This window comes from Hermetia illucens, chromosome 3, assembly GCF_905115235.1.
Source record: "Hermetia illucens chromosome 3, iHerIll2.2.curated.20191125, whole genome shotgun sequence".
Taxonomy (NCBI): Eukaryota; Metazoa; Arthropoda; class Insecta; order Diptera; family Stratiomyidae; genus Hermetia; species Hermetia illucens.
In genome coordinates, this window is record NC_051851.1 from 109,031,363 (window position 1) to 109,048,451 (window position 17,089).

Genomic DNA, 17,089 nt, shown 5'->3' on the forward strand with positions numbered 1-17,089 from the left:
CTCACCTGATTGTCAGAGGGGATTCCAGGTGGTATTGTAATTCGAGCTCGGAGCACCATGCCAACGAGATAGTGATCCGAGTCTATATTGACCCCCCTATATGTTCTGACATTCATCAAGGTGGCGGCGTTCGATCAACACGTGGTCAATTTGGTTGAAAGTGGTCCCGTCTGGAGAGGCCCATGTATGTTTGTGGACCGCTTTCCGCGCAAACCAGGTACTTCCAATAACCATTTCGTGTGACCCTGCTAATTGAATAATCCGCAGTCCGTTATCATTTGTTTTTTCGTGTAAGCTATGGGAGCCAACGTATCGCCAGAATACGGGCTCCTTCCCTACTTGGCTGTTAAAATCCCCAAGTATGATTTTGATATCACATCTGGGTTCTACTGCCTCGTAGAAGGTTTCCTTCTCCGACTCTGCAGTCTCCTCTGTAGGGGCGTGAACGTTTATGAGGCTTATATTTCTAAACTTGCCTCGCAAGCGCAGAGTGCATAGCCGTTCGCTTATGTTTTCAAAGCCGATAACAGCAGGTTTCATTTTTTGGCTGACTAAGAAACCTACTCCGAGCACATGGTTTACTGGATGACCGCTATAATATATGGTGTAGTGGCTCTTCTCCAGGAAACCGGTCCCTGTCCATCGCATCTCTTGTAACGCTGTTATATCAGCCCTATATTGGGACACGGTATCGGCTAGTTACTCATCAGCTTCATCTCTGTACAGGGAGCGCACTTTCCATGAGAAAATGCGCAAATCGTTAATCCGTTCTCGTTGCCGGGTCCGTCGTTTTAAAGTCCGTCCTGTCCGAGGCTCCAGTTGTGGCTTCGTATCATGAAAGAACGATGCCTAAATAAATACTCGCTAGCAAGTAAGTTAGTTTTATTGCACTAGACCTAAGTAAATACATAATTGTTAGGAAGTAAAAATAAGAAGAAGATGTGTATTTTATTGCTTGCATTGTGACCCTTTAAAAGGACATGTAACTGCAAGCAAAGGGTACACTCTTATTGAAGACATTAAAGTGCAGAGTTACATTTAAAATTATTTGTTTTGTAAGATCACGGTCGGAAACTCGTGATCATAATCCTGTGAAAAGTCCCCTAAGTGAACCTAGCTAATATATCAGATGAGCAATAACCTTGACCACATTTCTACTACATGTCATGCAAACGCAGCTAATATATCAAATGAGCAATACCCGTGACCACATTTCTATTACATGTCATGTCACCGGTTACGCCGGATATATCCATATGTTAGAATTATACTTTTCGTCCAGCCGCCGTTTTGTAAGGATCGTGATGTTTTTTGTTTTGCTTTGCTTTAACAAGTTTTTAGTGGTGTTCTTATAGTTTCCAGTGTCCTTTTCCTTTTTGGTGGTTCGAGATCTGACAGCGTCATTCAACACATAAATTATCAACTCCATTATTGTTGCTAAGTAGTTTCTGTCAATGCAGATGACCCTACATGGGTAGTTTTTGTCATCAACAAACAAAATGGCAAGTCAGCCAGTTCTTTTCTCACCGTGCCGGCACTGCCACTGAAAACAGCGGCTTGGAAGCCGCTGTTTTCAGCCGCTCCCATAATGTCCCAAAATCTGCCTTGAATATGCCCCAAAAGAAGGAGCGGATACAAAGACCAGGTCGATATCCCCGCTTCCATTTCGTGCCTCCAAGATGTCGAAACCCATAGTTTCAGCCCTGTCAAAGGGTTCCCAAGAAGAAAGGGATGCACAAATAATCGCCTACGGCGAAAGCATCCTTACAAAGCCCTTCCCTGTGTTAGCTGACAAGGTTTTGCGCCTAGATGAAACCAGAAAAAACCTGAATGTCACTGTGCAGTGCCTCTATAATAGGACAATATCACAATAAAGATTCTCAACAAACTATTGGCGATTTAACTTGGGAGATAATTCGCACCCTGCCGTGTTTTTGCGAATCTATAAAGGGGTGTCTTCGCTGAGGAGCTGTCTGTTCCTAACTAGCTTATATCTGTATCTTTAAGCATCATTTGTGTTAGGAAGTGATTCGGCTTTACTCTTTTCAGTCGCATCATTAAACTAGCGCTATCAATCAATTTTCTTCATTATTCTCATGTGATTATAGTCGGGGACTATGTTTAATTGCTTGGTCTTTAATGACTTTACTAACCAACTGTACTTTCAGGTCCCTATACAGATCGTCATTGCAAATGAATTAGGAGTTGTCTACTATGGTTCTAAGCACTTTATTTTGGAACGTTTGTATTACCTTCAGGTTTGATTCTATGGCACAGCCGCAGAGCTGAATGCTTTATGTCCATATAGGCCTTAGGTCTTTTGTTGTCGTAGGTCGGCTTAGAAGAAGATGATATGCTGCAAGTACTGTAAAACATGAAATCAAAACGAGATGCGGCAATATATAGCAGGATGTATAGAACCCATCAAATTCATGTTGAGGAGATCGAGAGTGGAATTATACGTCAAAGTAAATCACCTTATAATTCACCAGTAGTAATGGTAGCAAAAAATTAAGCAACTCGAGACAACCAAAATGGAGAATGGCAATTGATGACCAGTGCTTCATTCAAGACCGTAGCGGTACACTACAGTACATTGTAAGATGCAATATGGTCATGCATTCGCCCGAGATTATTACCTTGATTTGACTTAGGTGCTAATTCACAGCTGGTTCGACTGGTATCCGACGTCAAATAACGATAGAAATCCCACTGCCATCAGTGAGATTTAAACCATCATCTTCCGTACGACACGATTCCACTCTGTTGAATCCTACCTGATCTCTCTTGGTAACAGGTCCCGTGACAAGCCCACCGTGAAAATGCAAACAATGTCGTTAGAAACAACATGATTGGATCGACTAATAAGCCTCGGAAAAATGTTAAGGCGTTTACCTCAATCGACACGGCAGGACGGGCCCGGTCCTGTCAAGAAATCAGCAAGGGTTCTTGACGTATGGCCGGCGTCAGGACGTAAGCAAGTTAGTCCAAAGAAAAGAAATACGTGTCTGCACGCTAAATTTTGGTATCCTAACTGGAAAGACCAAGGAACTCGCGAGAGCCCTTCGGAAAAGGCTCATTGATATCTGCGCTCTGCAAGACACCCGGGGGTCTGGTGCCAAAAGCTGCAACATTGAACGCGAACGCGGCTACAAACTTCTCTATTTTGGTAGTACAGACACTCAATACCGTGTTGGCATTGCCATCTCAGAGAGTTTTTGTGATGCCATTCAAGAAGCCGAATGATTTAATGATGAAGCTTACCATTATATCAGCTATGCACTTCTTCATCGCATACGCACCACGCCTTCTGGCATCACATCTATCGTTCTGTTTCTATTTTGTTTCAGCTGTTCGATGAGTTCATCACAACGTTCTGCAACGTGCACACTGAGTCCTCGATGGCACGTGGTATCATACTTTACGAACGTTTCCCAATTTCAGAAGCATTTTCATCATTTGACAGACTGATGCTGATTTGGAGATTCCCTCGAATCAATCGCACAATACCTGCGTGTTCAACATAAATTCTTCCCTCCAGATACTTAACGGTGTAATTGCCTTTTAGTGCGGCCAAACACGCCAACATGATTACCCACGTGAAAATAACCTTTGACATTTTAGAAACACTACTTCTGGGCTGCGTCCGTCGTATCCTCATTCTTAGAAATTACTTCGCAGTCCATGCCTCCTGGTTAACGTGGCGTTCTTCGGTCTGTTGTAGCGTCCAATTGGTAATGTGTTTGTCCTTCGGTAGCGGACACACTTTAGTAATGAGACGTTTAATGATATTGTGAGCCGTCTGGATAATTACGACTCTAACTAAGCCATTGTTTAGTTCAAACGCTGTAATTATACCCAATGACCAATGCATTGGTGGACAATTTTCAGTTATAATCAGCCCCACGTCCCCTTCATATATCTCTTGATTCACCGTAAAACATTTTACCTCCTGCTGTGGGTTAAGTACTCCAGATTCCATCATTGCCAAAACTGTTGCTTTGATTTTTGCGTTAACTGCCACTTATGCGTAAGATAACCCTCAGTGATATCATCTGTAACCTCAAACAAGCATTGTTCGGTTAAGAAATAACCCGGATTTAACGCTGTGAAATTGTTAGGGTCGTTACTAACCGGTGTTAACGGTCTTGAATTCACACCTTGATTTGACTTAGGTGCTAATTCACAGCTGGTTCGACTGGTATCCGACGTCAAATAACGATAGAAATCCCACTGCCATCAGTGAGATTTAAACCATCATCTTCCGTACGACACGATTCCACTCTGTTGAATCCTACCTGATCTCTCTTGGTAACAGGTCCCGTGACAAGCCCACCGTGAAAATGCAAACAATGTCGTTAGAAACAACATGATTGGATCGACTAATAAGCCTCGGAAAAATGTTAAGGCGTTTACCTCAATCGACACGGCAGGACGGGCCCGGTCCTGTCAAGAAATCAGCAAGGGTTCTTGACGTATGGCCGGCGTCAGGACGTAAGCAAGTTAGTCCAAAGAAAAGAAATACGTGTCTGCACGCTAAATTTTGGTATCCTAACTGGAAAGACCAAGGAACTCGCGAGAGCCCTTCGGAAAAGGCTCATTGATATCTGCGCTCTGCAAGACACCCGGGGGTCTGGTGCCAAAAGCTGCAACATTGAACGCGAACGCGGCTACAAACTTCTCTATTTTGGTAGTACAGACACTCAATACCGTGTTGGCATTGCCATCTCAGAGAGTTTTTGTGATGCCATTCAAGAAGCCGAATGATTTAATGATGAAGCTTACCATTATATCAGCTATGCACTTCTTCATCGCATACGCACCACGCCTTCTGGCATCACATCTATCGTTCTGTTTCTATTTTGTTTCAGCTGTTCGATGAGTTCATCACAACGTTCTGCAACGTGCACACTGAGTCCTCGATGGCACGTGGTATCATACTTTACGAACGTTTCCCAATTTCAGAAGCATTTTCATCATTTGACAGACTGATGCTGATTTGGAGATTCCCTCGAATCAATCGCACAATACCTGCGTGTTCAACATAAATTCTTCCCTCCAGATACTTAACGGTGTAATTGCCTTTTAGTGCGGCCAAACACGCCAACATGATTACCCACGTGAAAATAACCTTTGACATTTTAGAAACACTACTTCTGGGCTGCGTCCGTCGTATCCTCATTCTTAGAAATTACTTCGCAGTCCATGCCTCCTGGTTAACGTGGCGTTCTTCGGTCTGTTGTAGCGTCCAATTGGTAATGTGTTTGTCCTTCGGTAGCGGACACACTTTAGTAATGAGACGTTTAATGATATTGTGAGCCGTCTGGATAATTACGACTCTAACTAAGCCATTGTTTAGTTCAAACGCTGTAATTATACCCAATGACCAATGCATTGGTGGACAATTTTCAGTTATAATCAGCCCCACGTCCCCTTCATATATCTCTTGATTCACCGTAAAACATTTTACCTCCTGCTGTGGGTTAAGTACTCCAGATTCCATCATTGCCAAAACTGTTGCTTTGATTTTTGCGTTAACTGCCACTTATGCGTAAGATAACCCTCAGTGATATCATCTGTAACCTCAAACAAGCATTGTTCGGTTAAGAAATAACCCGGATTTAACGCTGTGAAATTGTTAGGGTCGTTACTAACCGGTGTTAACGGTCTTGAATTCACGCCGGCTTCACCGAGTACATTTCTTCTACGTTTAGTACGTGGCTACCGATTCAGCACTTCAGCGACCATACTGTTGAAAATCTTAAGCAATATTTCATTTGCTCCAACGAAGTTAGTTCCATTGTCGCTGAGCAGGGTATGAACCACCAGGCGTCTAATCACCGTGATGCATTTATTTGCTGTCAAATCATTTGCTAATTCGAGATGCACTACTTTCGCATCCAAACAAACGAAGGCGCCGCTTCGTGCAAATGGTTTCCTGGGTGGACTTGCTTGATAGGCAATTCCCCATCAAGTAATGAGTGGGTCTCACATTTACCTTAAAACACATCAAGCATTTCCTTATTAAAGATTTTACCGCAGTTAAGCTGTTTATGATCCAATACTTCCCTCGTATTGTACAAAGGACTAACTGCGCAAATCCATAAAGCGTTAGGTGGTCACGGTATGATGATGGCAGTATAATGGGATGCCTCTTGTTCTCGCAAGCCGAACTCTGTTATATCCTTCCCCCGACCCTGGGCAAATGGTCTGAATCTACAAATGGGTTTAGTCTTATCAGTGGGTTGGATTTGGAAAGTGGCTTCTTGTCTTTCAGCAGCTTAATTTCCTCGAGAAACACGTCACGTTGCACTGCCCGCACACATATCGCAATTCATCTGTACTTAAGAACGTGTTTCCGCCTGTTCTAACACAACGTCTGCACCAAGAAATTACTCTGACGAGTTTAATGAGACATGAAAGCCACGCCGTGAAATCCAGCCCTCGATCAATGTTCGTACTCACCAAGAACGACTTGTCATTATGGACTTTCTTGTTGACCATGGCTTTGTCCGATAACAGCTGGGTTGGTCTTCCCAGTTACATAATTCCATTGGGCGACATCAGAACTCGAATGTATTAAGGTGACTCGATTAGCAACAAATGTTTTCCATTTAAATGTTTGCTTTTAATTCCATTGCAGAACAATGAGTGAATCTGCCCAATAGTACGGTTTGATGTAGAGATATCTGTATGCCTCCAATGTAGGTTTCATGAGTTCGGCCAATAAAACTGCTCCACACAACTCTAATCGAGGAATCGATAGCATCTTTAAAGGAGGCACTTTGGCTTTAGACGTGGGTAGCCTTTGCGTGTGAATGCGTCCTCAACCGGGTGCCATTGTAGACCTAGACTTTCTATATCTTCCGTAGAGTTGATATCTAGAGGTAATTTTACCTCCCGGTCACTTTCTGGAATTTTCTCAATTGCTGAGTCGTCGTTCACGATCCATTTCTGCAGTTTGAAACCTCCTCCTGAGTACCGTTATAAGGTCCATAAAAGCCTTTTTCCAACACTTGAGATGCTTTAGGAAAATTCAAGCGTTCATTATTCGCTAACTGTTGAAGAATTTGGATAGCCAGGTAAGGGCAAGGGTTTGTAATGTTTCAGGGTTTCGGCCTGACGTCTCCATAAAATACACGCAAAATGTTGGAGTCCTGTTCGTGGATATCGATTTCTCGATACATCTTCTCGATGTTTGCGGTAAATACATCAATATATATCTTCCCATTAAATCTTATTTAGTTGTGTTTATATACCAAGTAGCAGCGGCTTGCTCGTCTTGAATCCAAAGTGCTTTTGGCGATAAAAAAATCCACAAATACTGGTTCGGAATGTCTCGTGGCACCCCTTGCGATGTTTCCCACATAGGTTTCCATTCTTGATCTAGTTTCTGAGCAATCGTATATGTTATCAGTAAATCGCAGTATTCAACGTTCACGCCGATGCTTTATATATTAGCTAGGAGCTCGGAAGTTGCGTCAAAAGTGAGATTGATCACTGTACTTCCTTCCTTCACTATTGGCATTCTATAGAATTTCCGGCAGTAATTTCAAGCAATCACTCTTTTGTTTTCAAAGCGTTTGGCTTGGCATTAATTTAATGTCTGGGCCCTTGAATGGGGCAGCTGCAACTGGAATCGCGGCCTTGAGTCGATTCGACTCTATGGCGCGGAGGTATGGGTTGATGCCCATGACAAAGAGGTGCATTGTAAACGCTTTGCTCAAGTGCAGAGGCGGGGAGCTTTGCGCACCCTTACCGAGTGGCAAAATGAGCCAACAGGCAAGTGGACTGCTCGGTTCATCGATAATTTAAACAGAACGCACGGTGAGATTGATTACTTCATTACCCAACTTCTAAGTGAGCATGGAGGTTTTCGGTCTTACCTTCACACGGTTTGTGTCTGCGCGACGTATACTCGCGGAAAAGGTAAAAATCATTAACCAAATTTAGCAACCACGCAAGTGCTTACCATGAGTACATTGCCATGCTATCTGCGGCCCAGCCGCTTCGTTAGTTTCTTGCCATCATCTTTCATTAGCTCTGCCCAACCAAAGTCATCATGTGACGGACCTGACACACCAAGGATATTAAGCTACGATCCTGACATCCTACATATATTACATGGCGATCCGGCCATTCAAATTATATTACACGACGCTGAACACAACTTTTTCTCTTGTGAGAGGTGGGACGGCTTTCGTCAGCAGCTCAATTCAGATACAGGGGAGCTCTCTCCAGACAACATTGTCAGAAAGATGCTGAATTGTATAGCGCATTATGTTGGGTAAGGGGTTGCCTGAACTGACAACTCCCTTCCCCCTCCCCTCCCGTTGGTGAAAGGAATTCCCTGACTCGAAGGCTCCAAAAGCCAAGAGGGCGGGAGGGGTAGCCCTAACCAATGTGTCAAGCGGTTAAAAGCTAGTTCCCTGATGACAGGGAGGTGTTTAGTTGGTAGTCCGACAGCGTATTGTTGCGGGAGTCCAACACTCTGTGCGTAAACGCATTCACCTACCCTACTCCCAAAAAACTTCCGGCTCGCAGCACTGGTAATGCCAGCAGACTGGTGAGAAATAAAGTACAGAATGTTTACAGAAACTAGTTAGACACCCCAGAAAAGACCGCATGGAAATAAGCCGGTCTCTTCTGTCTCCAACCTTGGCTGCGGACAGTCGCGCTCTAAAAAAATATGAAATTAAAAAAATAAATATACAACTTGAATAAGCCAAAGTTCCGAATCTCTCATTCCCGTCATTTCGAACTGTGCAGTTTAGGTGCGCGCATTAAATTAAAAGCGTCTGGTAAAAGTTCTCTCCTAAAAAATTATTCTGTGCATGAAAAGTGTTCTGCTTCAAGTTTCATTATTGGCTTTCTGCAAAGTCTTTTTTTCAAGTTAGAACAAAGGAAGTTAAGCAAAACCAAAGTGGTGACCCCGAGAACGCGCAGTCGACCGCCGCCACAGCCATAAGGCGCCGCCGCCGTAGTCAGCGCCACAGCCGTTTCCATTGGAAATACCGCCGCTACAGCCCCGACGTCATCACCGCAGCCCCGCGCGTCAGCAACAACAACGAGTGCAGCACCGAACCAGCCTTTGGGAATTAGTAAAATTTAATTACTTTCAGTATTTTTTTTGTTACTTTAATTGTAAGGACCATTGCAACGTCCAAAACAAGTTTTATTTCAACTGTGCAGAGAACTATTTAGAGTTTAAAAAAAAAAATAGTTTGTTAATAGTAATATTAAATTATATTCATATTTTCAATTTAAAAAAAAAATAATAATTAAAGTAATAATCGCTGCAAGAGACAGCGTCGAAGCATTTATAATCATCGCGGGTTCTCCATTCTCTTGGCGAGTTCCTCCTTAATTTCGGTCTGCGCTTGAGAGCGTCCGCTTCGGGTTGTTTTATCCACTCTGTTCGTGTGGTCATTTGTGGGCGCGGCCTGCCGTGTCGGAGCAAATTCACTGCGTTTTCATTATAAACTCAACGCGTTCTCATTGCAAACTCCTACTTTTTGTTACTCAAGATGTCGTTCGACAACAAAGACGCGGCAGGCCCATTGGACCCGCAAGTGACCGCCCTCGCCGTACGCGTTCCTCCGTTTTGGCGACGGAACCCGGAGCTGAGGTTCATACATTTGGAAGCGCAGTTCCAAATGTCCGGAATCATATCGGACGCGACCCGCTTCAACTATGCGGTGGTCGGCCTGAATGAAGAGTCGATTCTTCTGGTGTCCGACGTAGTGAAGTCGACATCGTACTCGCAGCTCAAGAGCGAGTTGATCAGGCGCCTGTCGGCAAGCGAGTCGGCAAAATTAGACCACTTGCTGGCGGGTTTAACGTTGGGTGATCGAACTCCCAGCCAATTGTTTCGTGAAATGAGGCAATTGGGTGGGAGTAAGATCGGCGACGACCTGATCAAGTCGCTCTGGCTGCGACGGCTCCCGAAGGGCACCCAGGCGATCCTAGCTTGCGTTTCCGGTTCTTTGGAGGAACTGGCAGCGACGGCCGATCAGGTGCAGGAGGTATACGTACGCCCAACCATAGCGGCCGTTCTACCACCGTCGGATGAGGTCAGCGACTTAAGGCGCGAGATATATGTAGCCAGCGTGGCCGAGATGCGAGCAACGTTGGATGCTCAGCGTTCGGGTGCCAGATCGCGAGCTCGCTCACGGTCTGCCACTCGAAAAGGGCCTTCGGGTAGCAGGTCGACAAGACAGCCTGCGGTACCATCTGAGATTCGGAGATAAAGCGACAAGATGCACGCTACCTTGTAAATTCGCGCCTACCGCAAAAAACTAGGTCCGCGGGGGGTCTTGGCGACGGCCACCCAAAGCGCAGCGCCACGTCGCCTAACTATTTTCGACCCTCTCATTAGGCGCAACTACCTCATCGATACTGGTGCGGAGGTTTCGGTTTTTCTCGTACCTCGGCAACATCAACTTTTTCCACAACCGCTCAAAAAGGCAGCAGCAAATTCCTCCCGCATAAATACATACGGGTATAGGCAAGTGGACGTGAGTCTTGGCTTCCGTAGGGCGTTTTCGTGGCGTTTCATCCTGGCGGATGTCAGCTTCCCCATATTAGGCGCAGACTTCTTGTGTCACTATGGGTTGCTGGTGGACTTGCAAAATAAGTTCCTTATAGACCCCACGACCAACCGTAATTCGTCGGGCCAAGTGGTATCTCACACTGACAATAACCTTTCCGTTCTTTTGGAAGACATCACCGACTCTCGTGTTCGGACACTCCTCCAAAAGTTCAGCCAGATTACTACCGAGTGTAGTCTCTCAAAACCAGTAAAGCACAATGTGCACCACCACATTAACACTACTGGTTCCCCGATCTTCTCGAAGGTGCGTCCTCTACCATCCCCGAAACTGGCTATTGCACGGAAAGAGTTTGAACAACTTGTTCAACAGGGTATCTGCAGGCCCTCAAACAGCTGTTGGTCTTCCCCACTGCATATGGTCCCTAAGCGAAATGGCGAATGGCGCCCCTGTGGGGATTACAGAAGGCTAAATGCACAGATTGTTCCTGACCGATATCCAATTCCCCTCATCCACGACTTTACGCATCACCTCGCGAATTGCCGCATCTTTTCGACCTTGAACTTAGCCAAGGCTTATCACCAAATCCCTGTAGCTCCTGAACACATTCCAAAGACGGCAATATGCACACCCTTTGGACTCTTCGAATTCACCCGAATGACTTTCGGATTGCACAATGCGGCGCAAACCTTTCAAGGGTCCATTCACTCAGTCCTGCGAAACCTCGATTTCTGTTTCGTGTACTTGGATTATGTTTTGATCGCTTCTTCCACTGAGTCTGAGCACTTAGTCCATCTCGAGTGCATTTTTCAACATCTCCTTGAGGCCGGTTTAATCCTAAACGTTGGGAAATGCGAGTTCCTTCAAAAACAGGTGAGATTCCTCTCCACTCCGTTTCCCCAGAAGGAATACAGCCCGACCCAGACAAGGTGCAAGCAATTACAAGCTTCCCGCGTCCGAAGACAGTGAGGGAGTTGAGGAGGTTCTTGGGCATGCTAAACTTTTACCGTCATTTCCTGCCCAAGGCCGCCCAACACCAGTCCGTTTTGAACGCGTACTTGTCTGGCCCCAAAACAAAGGACACACGAGAGATTGTGTGGTCTGAAGAGGCTGTCCGCGCGTTTGATAAATCCCGACACCAACTGGTTGATGCTACACTCTTGGAATTTCCTCTGCAAGATGCACCCCTAGCCGTTTTTGTTGATGCCTCTGACATCGCAGTATGTGCTGCCCTTCACCAAAAGGTGGATCAGGTCTGGCAGCTGTTGAGCTTCTTCTCGAAACAGTTGAATCCCGCTCAACGGAACTACAGTACCTACGATCGCGAACTGCTCGCCGCGTACTTGTCCATCAAATACTTCCGTTTCTCCCTAGAAGGCAGGCCGTTCACAGTGTTCACGGACCATAAGCCTCTCACATATGCTTTGAAACAAAAGCCAGACAAAGCGTCCCCTCATCGGCTTCGACACCTGAGCTTTATAAACCAGTTTACGTCAGACCTCCAGCACGTGTCCGGCAAGGACAACATAGTTGCTGACGCTTTGTCTCGTGTTTCCGAGGTTAACATCCCTGCCTCACTCGATTTCTCGGCTATTGCCAAGGCGCAGGAGCTGCCAAGGCAGCACTTCAGAGCCTCAAGTCCAACCTCAAATACAAATTTCGGGAGTTGCCCATCTTCGACTCAAACCTCTCTCTCTGCTGCGAAGACTCGGAAAAGGGACCTCGGCCATACATTCCGGCCACCTTTCGCAAGGAAGTGTTCCACGCAGTTCACGACTTGGCGCATCAAGACATCAGGACAACAAATCGGCTAGTCACCGAGAAATACTTCAGGCCCTCCATGAACAAGAATGTCAATTCCTGTACCAGAGAGTGCATCGCATGCCAGAAGTGTAAAGAGTCCAGGCATATAAGGAAAGAAGTGGGCTCATTCCCCCGCACTACCAAGCGTTTCCACACGATACACCTCGACATAGTAGGACCTTTGCGAGACTCGCACGGTTAAGTATTGCCTCACAATCATCGACAGGTTCACGCGGTGGCCTGAGGCAATACCTCTGAAAGACATTACGGCGCAATCTTGTGCCGAAGCCCTCTGCCGAAAGTAGATACCTCGCTTTGGCGCCCCTGCAGTGGTCATCACTGACCAGGGAATGCAATTTGAGTCCACCCTTTTCTCGGAGTTAGGCAAACTCCTGGGTTTTAAACGCCAGCGGACTACTGCATACCACCCACAATCCAATGGGATGCTAGAACTTTGGCACCGGACGCTGAAAGCCGCCATTATGGCACGCGACGATCCGTCCTGGACTCAAGTCTTGCCTCTCGTCCTATTCGGCCTACGTACAACCTACCGAGAGGAATTTGCTGCCAGCCCCGCGGAGCTGGTATACGGGGAGAACCCAAGACTCCCAAGCGACCCGGTCTTCGACAAGAGATCGGGTCTCACGGAGTCGGGGTTGGTGCGTCTGCTGAGAGACAATCTCCAACGCATCAAAGCGCCATCACCCACCCGACATTCGTCCACACCTGCCTGTTCGCCCAAGGAACTGGACACGTGCACGCACGTTCTGGTCAGGACGGATGCCGTCCGGAAGCCGCTGCAGCCTCCATATGAGGGCCCGTACCGCGTTCTCGAGAGGGGAGAACATTTCTTCCAGCTCGAGATCGGTGGACACAAAAAGGCGGTCTCTTTGTCCAGATTGAAACCCGTGTGCGCCCCGAAGCAGCGTCTTGTCCGCTTTGTGGATTGACGGTGAACGAAGTTCCGGGATCAGTCGCCGAAACCCCCTAGGTTTCATCTGGGGGCGGAGTGATGTGGCGCGGCAGGATTCGCAACATTGTTGCGAATGCGGACAAATAGATGGCGCGGAACTCTCCACTGGTTTTTAGAACTCGCCACGGGACTGGAGGATTAGCGGTGAAAAAGTGCCGTTGGTTGGGACAAAAAAGACCGCATGAAAATAAGCCGGTCTCTTCTGTCTCCAACCTTGGCTGCGGACAGTCGGGCTCTACAAAAATATAAAATTAAAAAAATAAATATACAACTTGAATAAGCCAAAGATCCGAATCTCTCATTCCCGTCATTTCGAACTGTGCAGTTTAGGTGGCGCGCATTAAATTAAAAGCGTCTGGTAAAAGTTCTCTCCTAAAAAATTATTCTGTGCATGAAAAGTGTTCTGCTTCAAGTTTCATTATTCGCTTTCTGCAAAGTCTTTTTTTCAAGTTAGAACAAAGGAAGTTAAGCAAAACCAAAGATATACTGTGCCCTTGGCGTTTGCGTTTCACCGTCATTATTATTCGTCACGCCAGTTTTCGATCGCCCCTCGCGTTGTTACTTCATAACATTGATAAGAAATGTCAAATCAGCTGAAAAGGAGAATTTTCCATTAAATCATATTACATGGAATTACGTAAAGTATTATATTTCCTAAATAATTAGAATTCCGTCTTCACAGTTAAACGCTAAAGCAAATGAAACGACATTCTCCCCGTTCATCGTCGTGAGCTTTGCGAGGCCCCAACGGTATGCAGCTGTGATAACCTCCCCTTTGTTGTCGAAATGTCAATCTACCACTTCTCTTATTAGCGGAAAAAAGTGTTGGATGAAAATGTAGTTCCGGGAGTCACGAAATCATTGAAGTGATCGCTATTTCAGAAAATCTCAACTTGAAACCTCTTCCTGCAACTAATTGAGTTCGGTAAAAGCATTTTGAACATGTCATGACAGTTAAACGGTCGAAATGCTCTCAAACCCCCACCATTTGGAAATGCGCGTCGTTCCCTAGGAATGCTTCAAGGTACTTTTTACACTCTGAGCGCAATTAGTAGCGTATTTTCTCAGAATTGAAATAACATATTTTCCTGGGTTTTTTTTTTCTATTATTTTGAAGATAAAGAATAAAACTAAAATGAAAATGTATCCGATTAGGATTGTTTGTATTTGATGTTGAAATTGCCCTTTCTAAGGTTTTATGTAAACACAAAACGCATTTTTCTCGGAGACTATTGTAGCGATTGACGTCAGATTTGGTAGAAAGGCGGGGAGTGACTTGCATCCTCCTACGTCGACTTTAACAGGGGGGCCACATGCAAAAGGGGGTGCACATTTTTTTCCCACCAAATATAGTCATGTGAGGTGCCAAATGAAAGGACTCGGTTAATACTTTTTATAGCCGGTCTTAGTTTCGACATTTGTAGGAAAGGTGAGGAGTGCGCGGGATTGAAAGCGATGATTTCTTCAAGACTTTGAATGTCAATATCACTTGAGCTTTCAAGCATGCAACGTGCACATTTGTCCCATTAGTATGTAGCATATTGGGACAAATGTGCACTCAAATCTCTTTATAAAAGAAATACACAAAACCTTTCATACGGTTTCCCGGCTTGTTTGAGACTTGGTCCAATTTCTCCTGCGTTTTTGACCAAAGCGTGAACCCGAAGAAGGAAGTCTAAATTCAGCTCCAACTAGGACTAATTGGTTAAAAAGTATAATTTTAGCAGCTTTTAAAAAATTAAATTTCAAAATTATCCTACTTTGTTTAACTTAAACATCGGAAAAAGACTCAATGTCAACGAATCTCAGAAATTTTAGTTCGGGCGTTTACTTTGATAAAAAAATTGTTGAAAACTATCCAGCAGTTCCTAAGAAAAATGAGAAGTTTTCAAAATCGTGTTTTCATGATAAACGTGATCAAGACTACATAAGATCTTTCCCATCATTCGAAAAGTAAAAACTTGTTAAGTTTAAATGTAGTCCCTTGAAGGATGTGGAAAATAAAACGAAAATGAATCAAGCAAATTGACCGAACAATTTCAAAAACTATTCAGAAAAACGGAATTCATATGAAAAATTTGTTGTTTCGTGTCTTCTTCTAGTAGTGTAGTTCCACTTGAACTTTGAGGCATGTTTCTTGAGACTATATTCTTTCGAGATAGTAAATAGAAAAATGCTGACTGTGAGGAGTGATGTTTTTAAGGTTTTGTTTTACAAACAATTATTATTGAAATCGGTTCAATGTCTGTCTGCCCGTCACACGCATTTTTCTCAGAAACGGCTATACCGATTGACACGAAATTTGGTGGGAAGGTGGAAACTCCCGGACATGCAGTGAGTGATATCCTTCTCGTTGAGATTTAGGGGGTCCCCATTCATGTAAAAGAGGGATGTAAAATCTATTTCATCAAATATAGTCATGTGGAGTATCAAATGAAAGTTCCCGATTAATACTTTTCGGAACCGGTCTTAGTTTTGAGATTTGTTAGACACTCGGGGAGTGGGAGGGGTGGAAATTGATGATTTCTTTAACGGAGCCACTCTCAACCGAAAAATTTGGAAAAATTCATGAAGCTGCCTGTATGTGGTGCCCAGGTCTCAAAATACTCTCCATACCGATATCTGTTCAAATTAAGTCAATAATAGCGTACTACCATATTGTTGGGAAAATTGAGTAAAACTCCCCTTAAGTTTATTCCAGAGTTATAAAAGTTGGTAGTAGTATAAAATATAACATGAAGCATATTATCTCTAAGTTTGATCAAAATCATACTATTAGTAACAAAGTGACAGTAGCTCAAAGTTGTCTTTACCGTGTAAATTTATAACCTGAAGTACTAAATCTGACATGCTAAATGCATATATATAACGGGCTACATACAAATGGGATAGTTATACACTCAAATATACTCACAGAAGAAGCAAACAAAACCTATCATACCTGAAGCGCCCAGTTTCCGGTTTCCCGACTTGTTTCTTTTGCTTTGCTTTGACAACGTTTTAGTGGAGTGCTTATAATTTACAGTATTCATTTCTTTTTTGTGGTTCCACATCTGGCAGCGTCAGTCAACTCGTAAATTATCAACTTCAGTCTTGTTGCTAATTAATTTCTGTCAGTTAATGCGGATGGCCCCACATAGGTTGTTTTTGTTATCAACAAACAAAACGTCGAGTCAGCCATTTCCATTAGTATCAGTGGCACCCACAATGTCACAAAATCCGTCTTGAATATACCCCAAAAGGAGAAACAGACACAAAGAGACGCCTTCTTGCGTGGTTCCAAGATATCGAAAATCACAACTTCAGCCTCCCTTAAAATGAAAGGAATGCACAAATAGTCACTTATAATCCTTACAAAGCTCTTCCCCTTCTCAATGAAAATTAATACATTAGGAGGAACAAGAAAAATTCAATATAAAATTGCAACGCCATCTCCAGATGAGATAGTTGGAAAAAAATACATTATGTGGAAAGTAACGAATTTTAGTGGCTGCATTTATGATGCCATTAATGGAATGGAAGCAACCCATGCGAAAATTGATATAGAAAAAGGTAGAATCGTAATGCATGGAAAAGAAAGCACTTTTATAGGAAGAGAAATTAAATATGAAGAACTCAGTATAATGGAGCTCATTAATTAAATACGAGTAAACACCGAACATTTAAATAACGAAGAAAAATACAAGATTAGAAAGCCAATCCGAAATTTGAAACAATCAATCTATAAGGAAGGTGATATTCTGAGTACAGTAAGTTCTGCAAA

General features: G+C 44.2%; 1 protein-coding gene across 3 annotated transcripts in view; it reads left to right on the forward strand.

Moving 5' to 3' along the window:
• Window positions 1-17,089, forward strand: part of LOC119652354 — a 42,046-nt gene that overhangs the window by 10,275 nt on the left and 14,682 nt on the right. The window contains exon 1 of one of the 3 annotated variants that reach the window (XM_038056437.1): window positions 13,604-14,350. The exons of the other annotated variants lie outside the window; for them this stretch is intronic. Coding sequence (XP_037912365.1) covers window positions 14,341-14,350 — 10 coding nt within the window. The 5' untranslated portion in view covers window positions 13,604-14,340. Of the gene's footprint in view, window positions 1-13,603; window positions 14,351-17,089 lie in introns of those variants that run through there. 3 annotated transcript variants of the gene reach the window in all.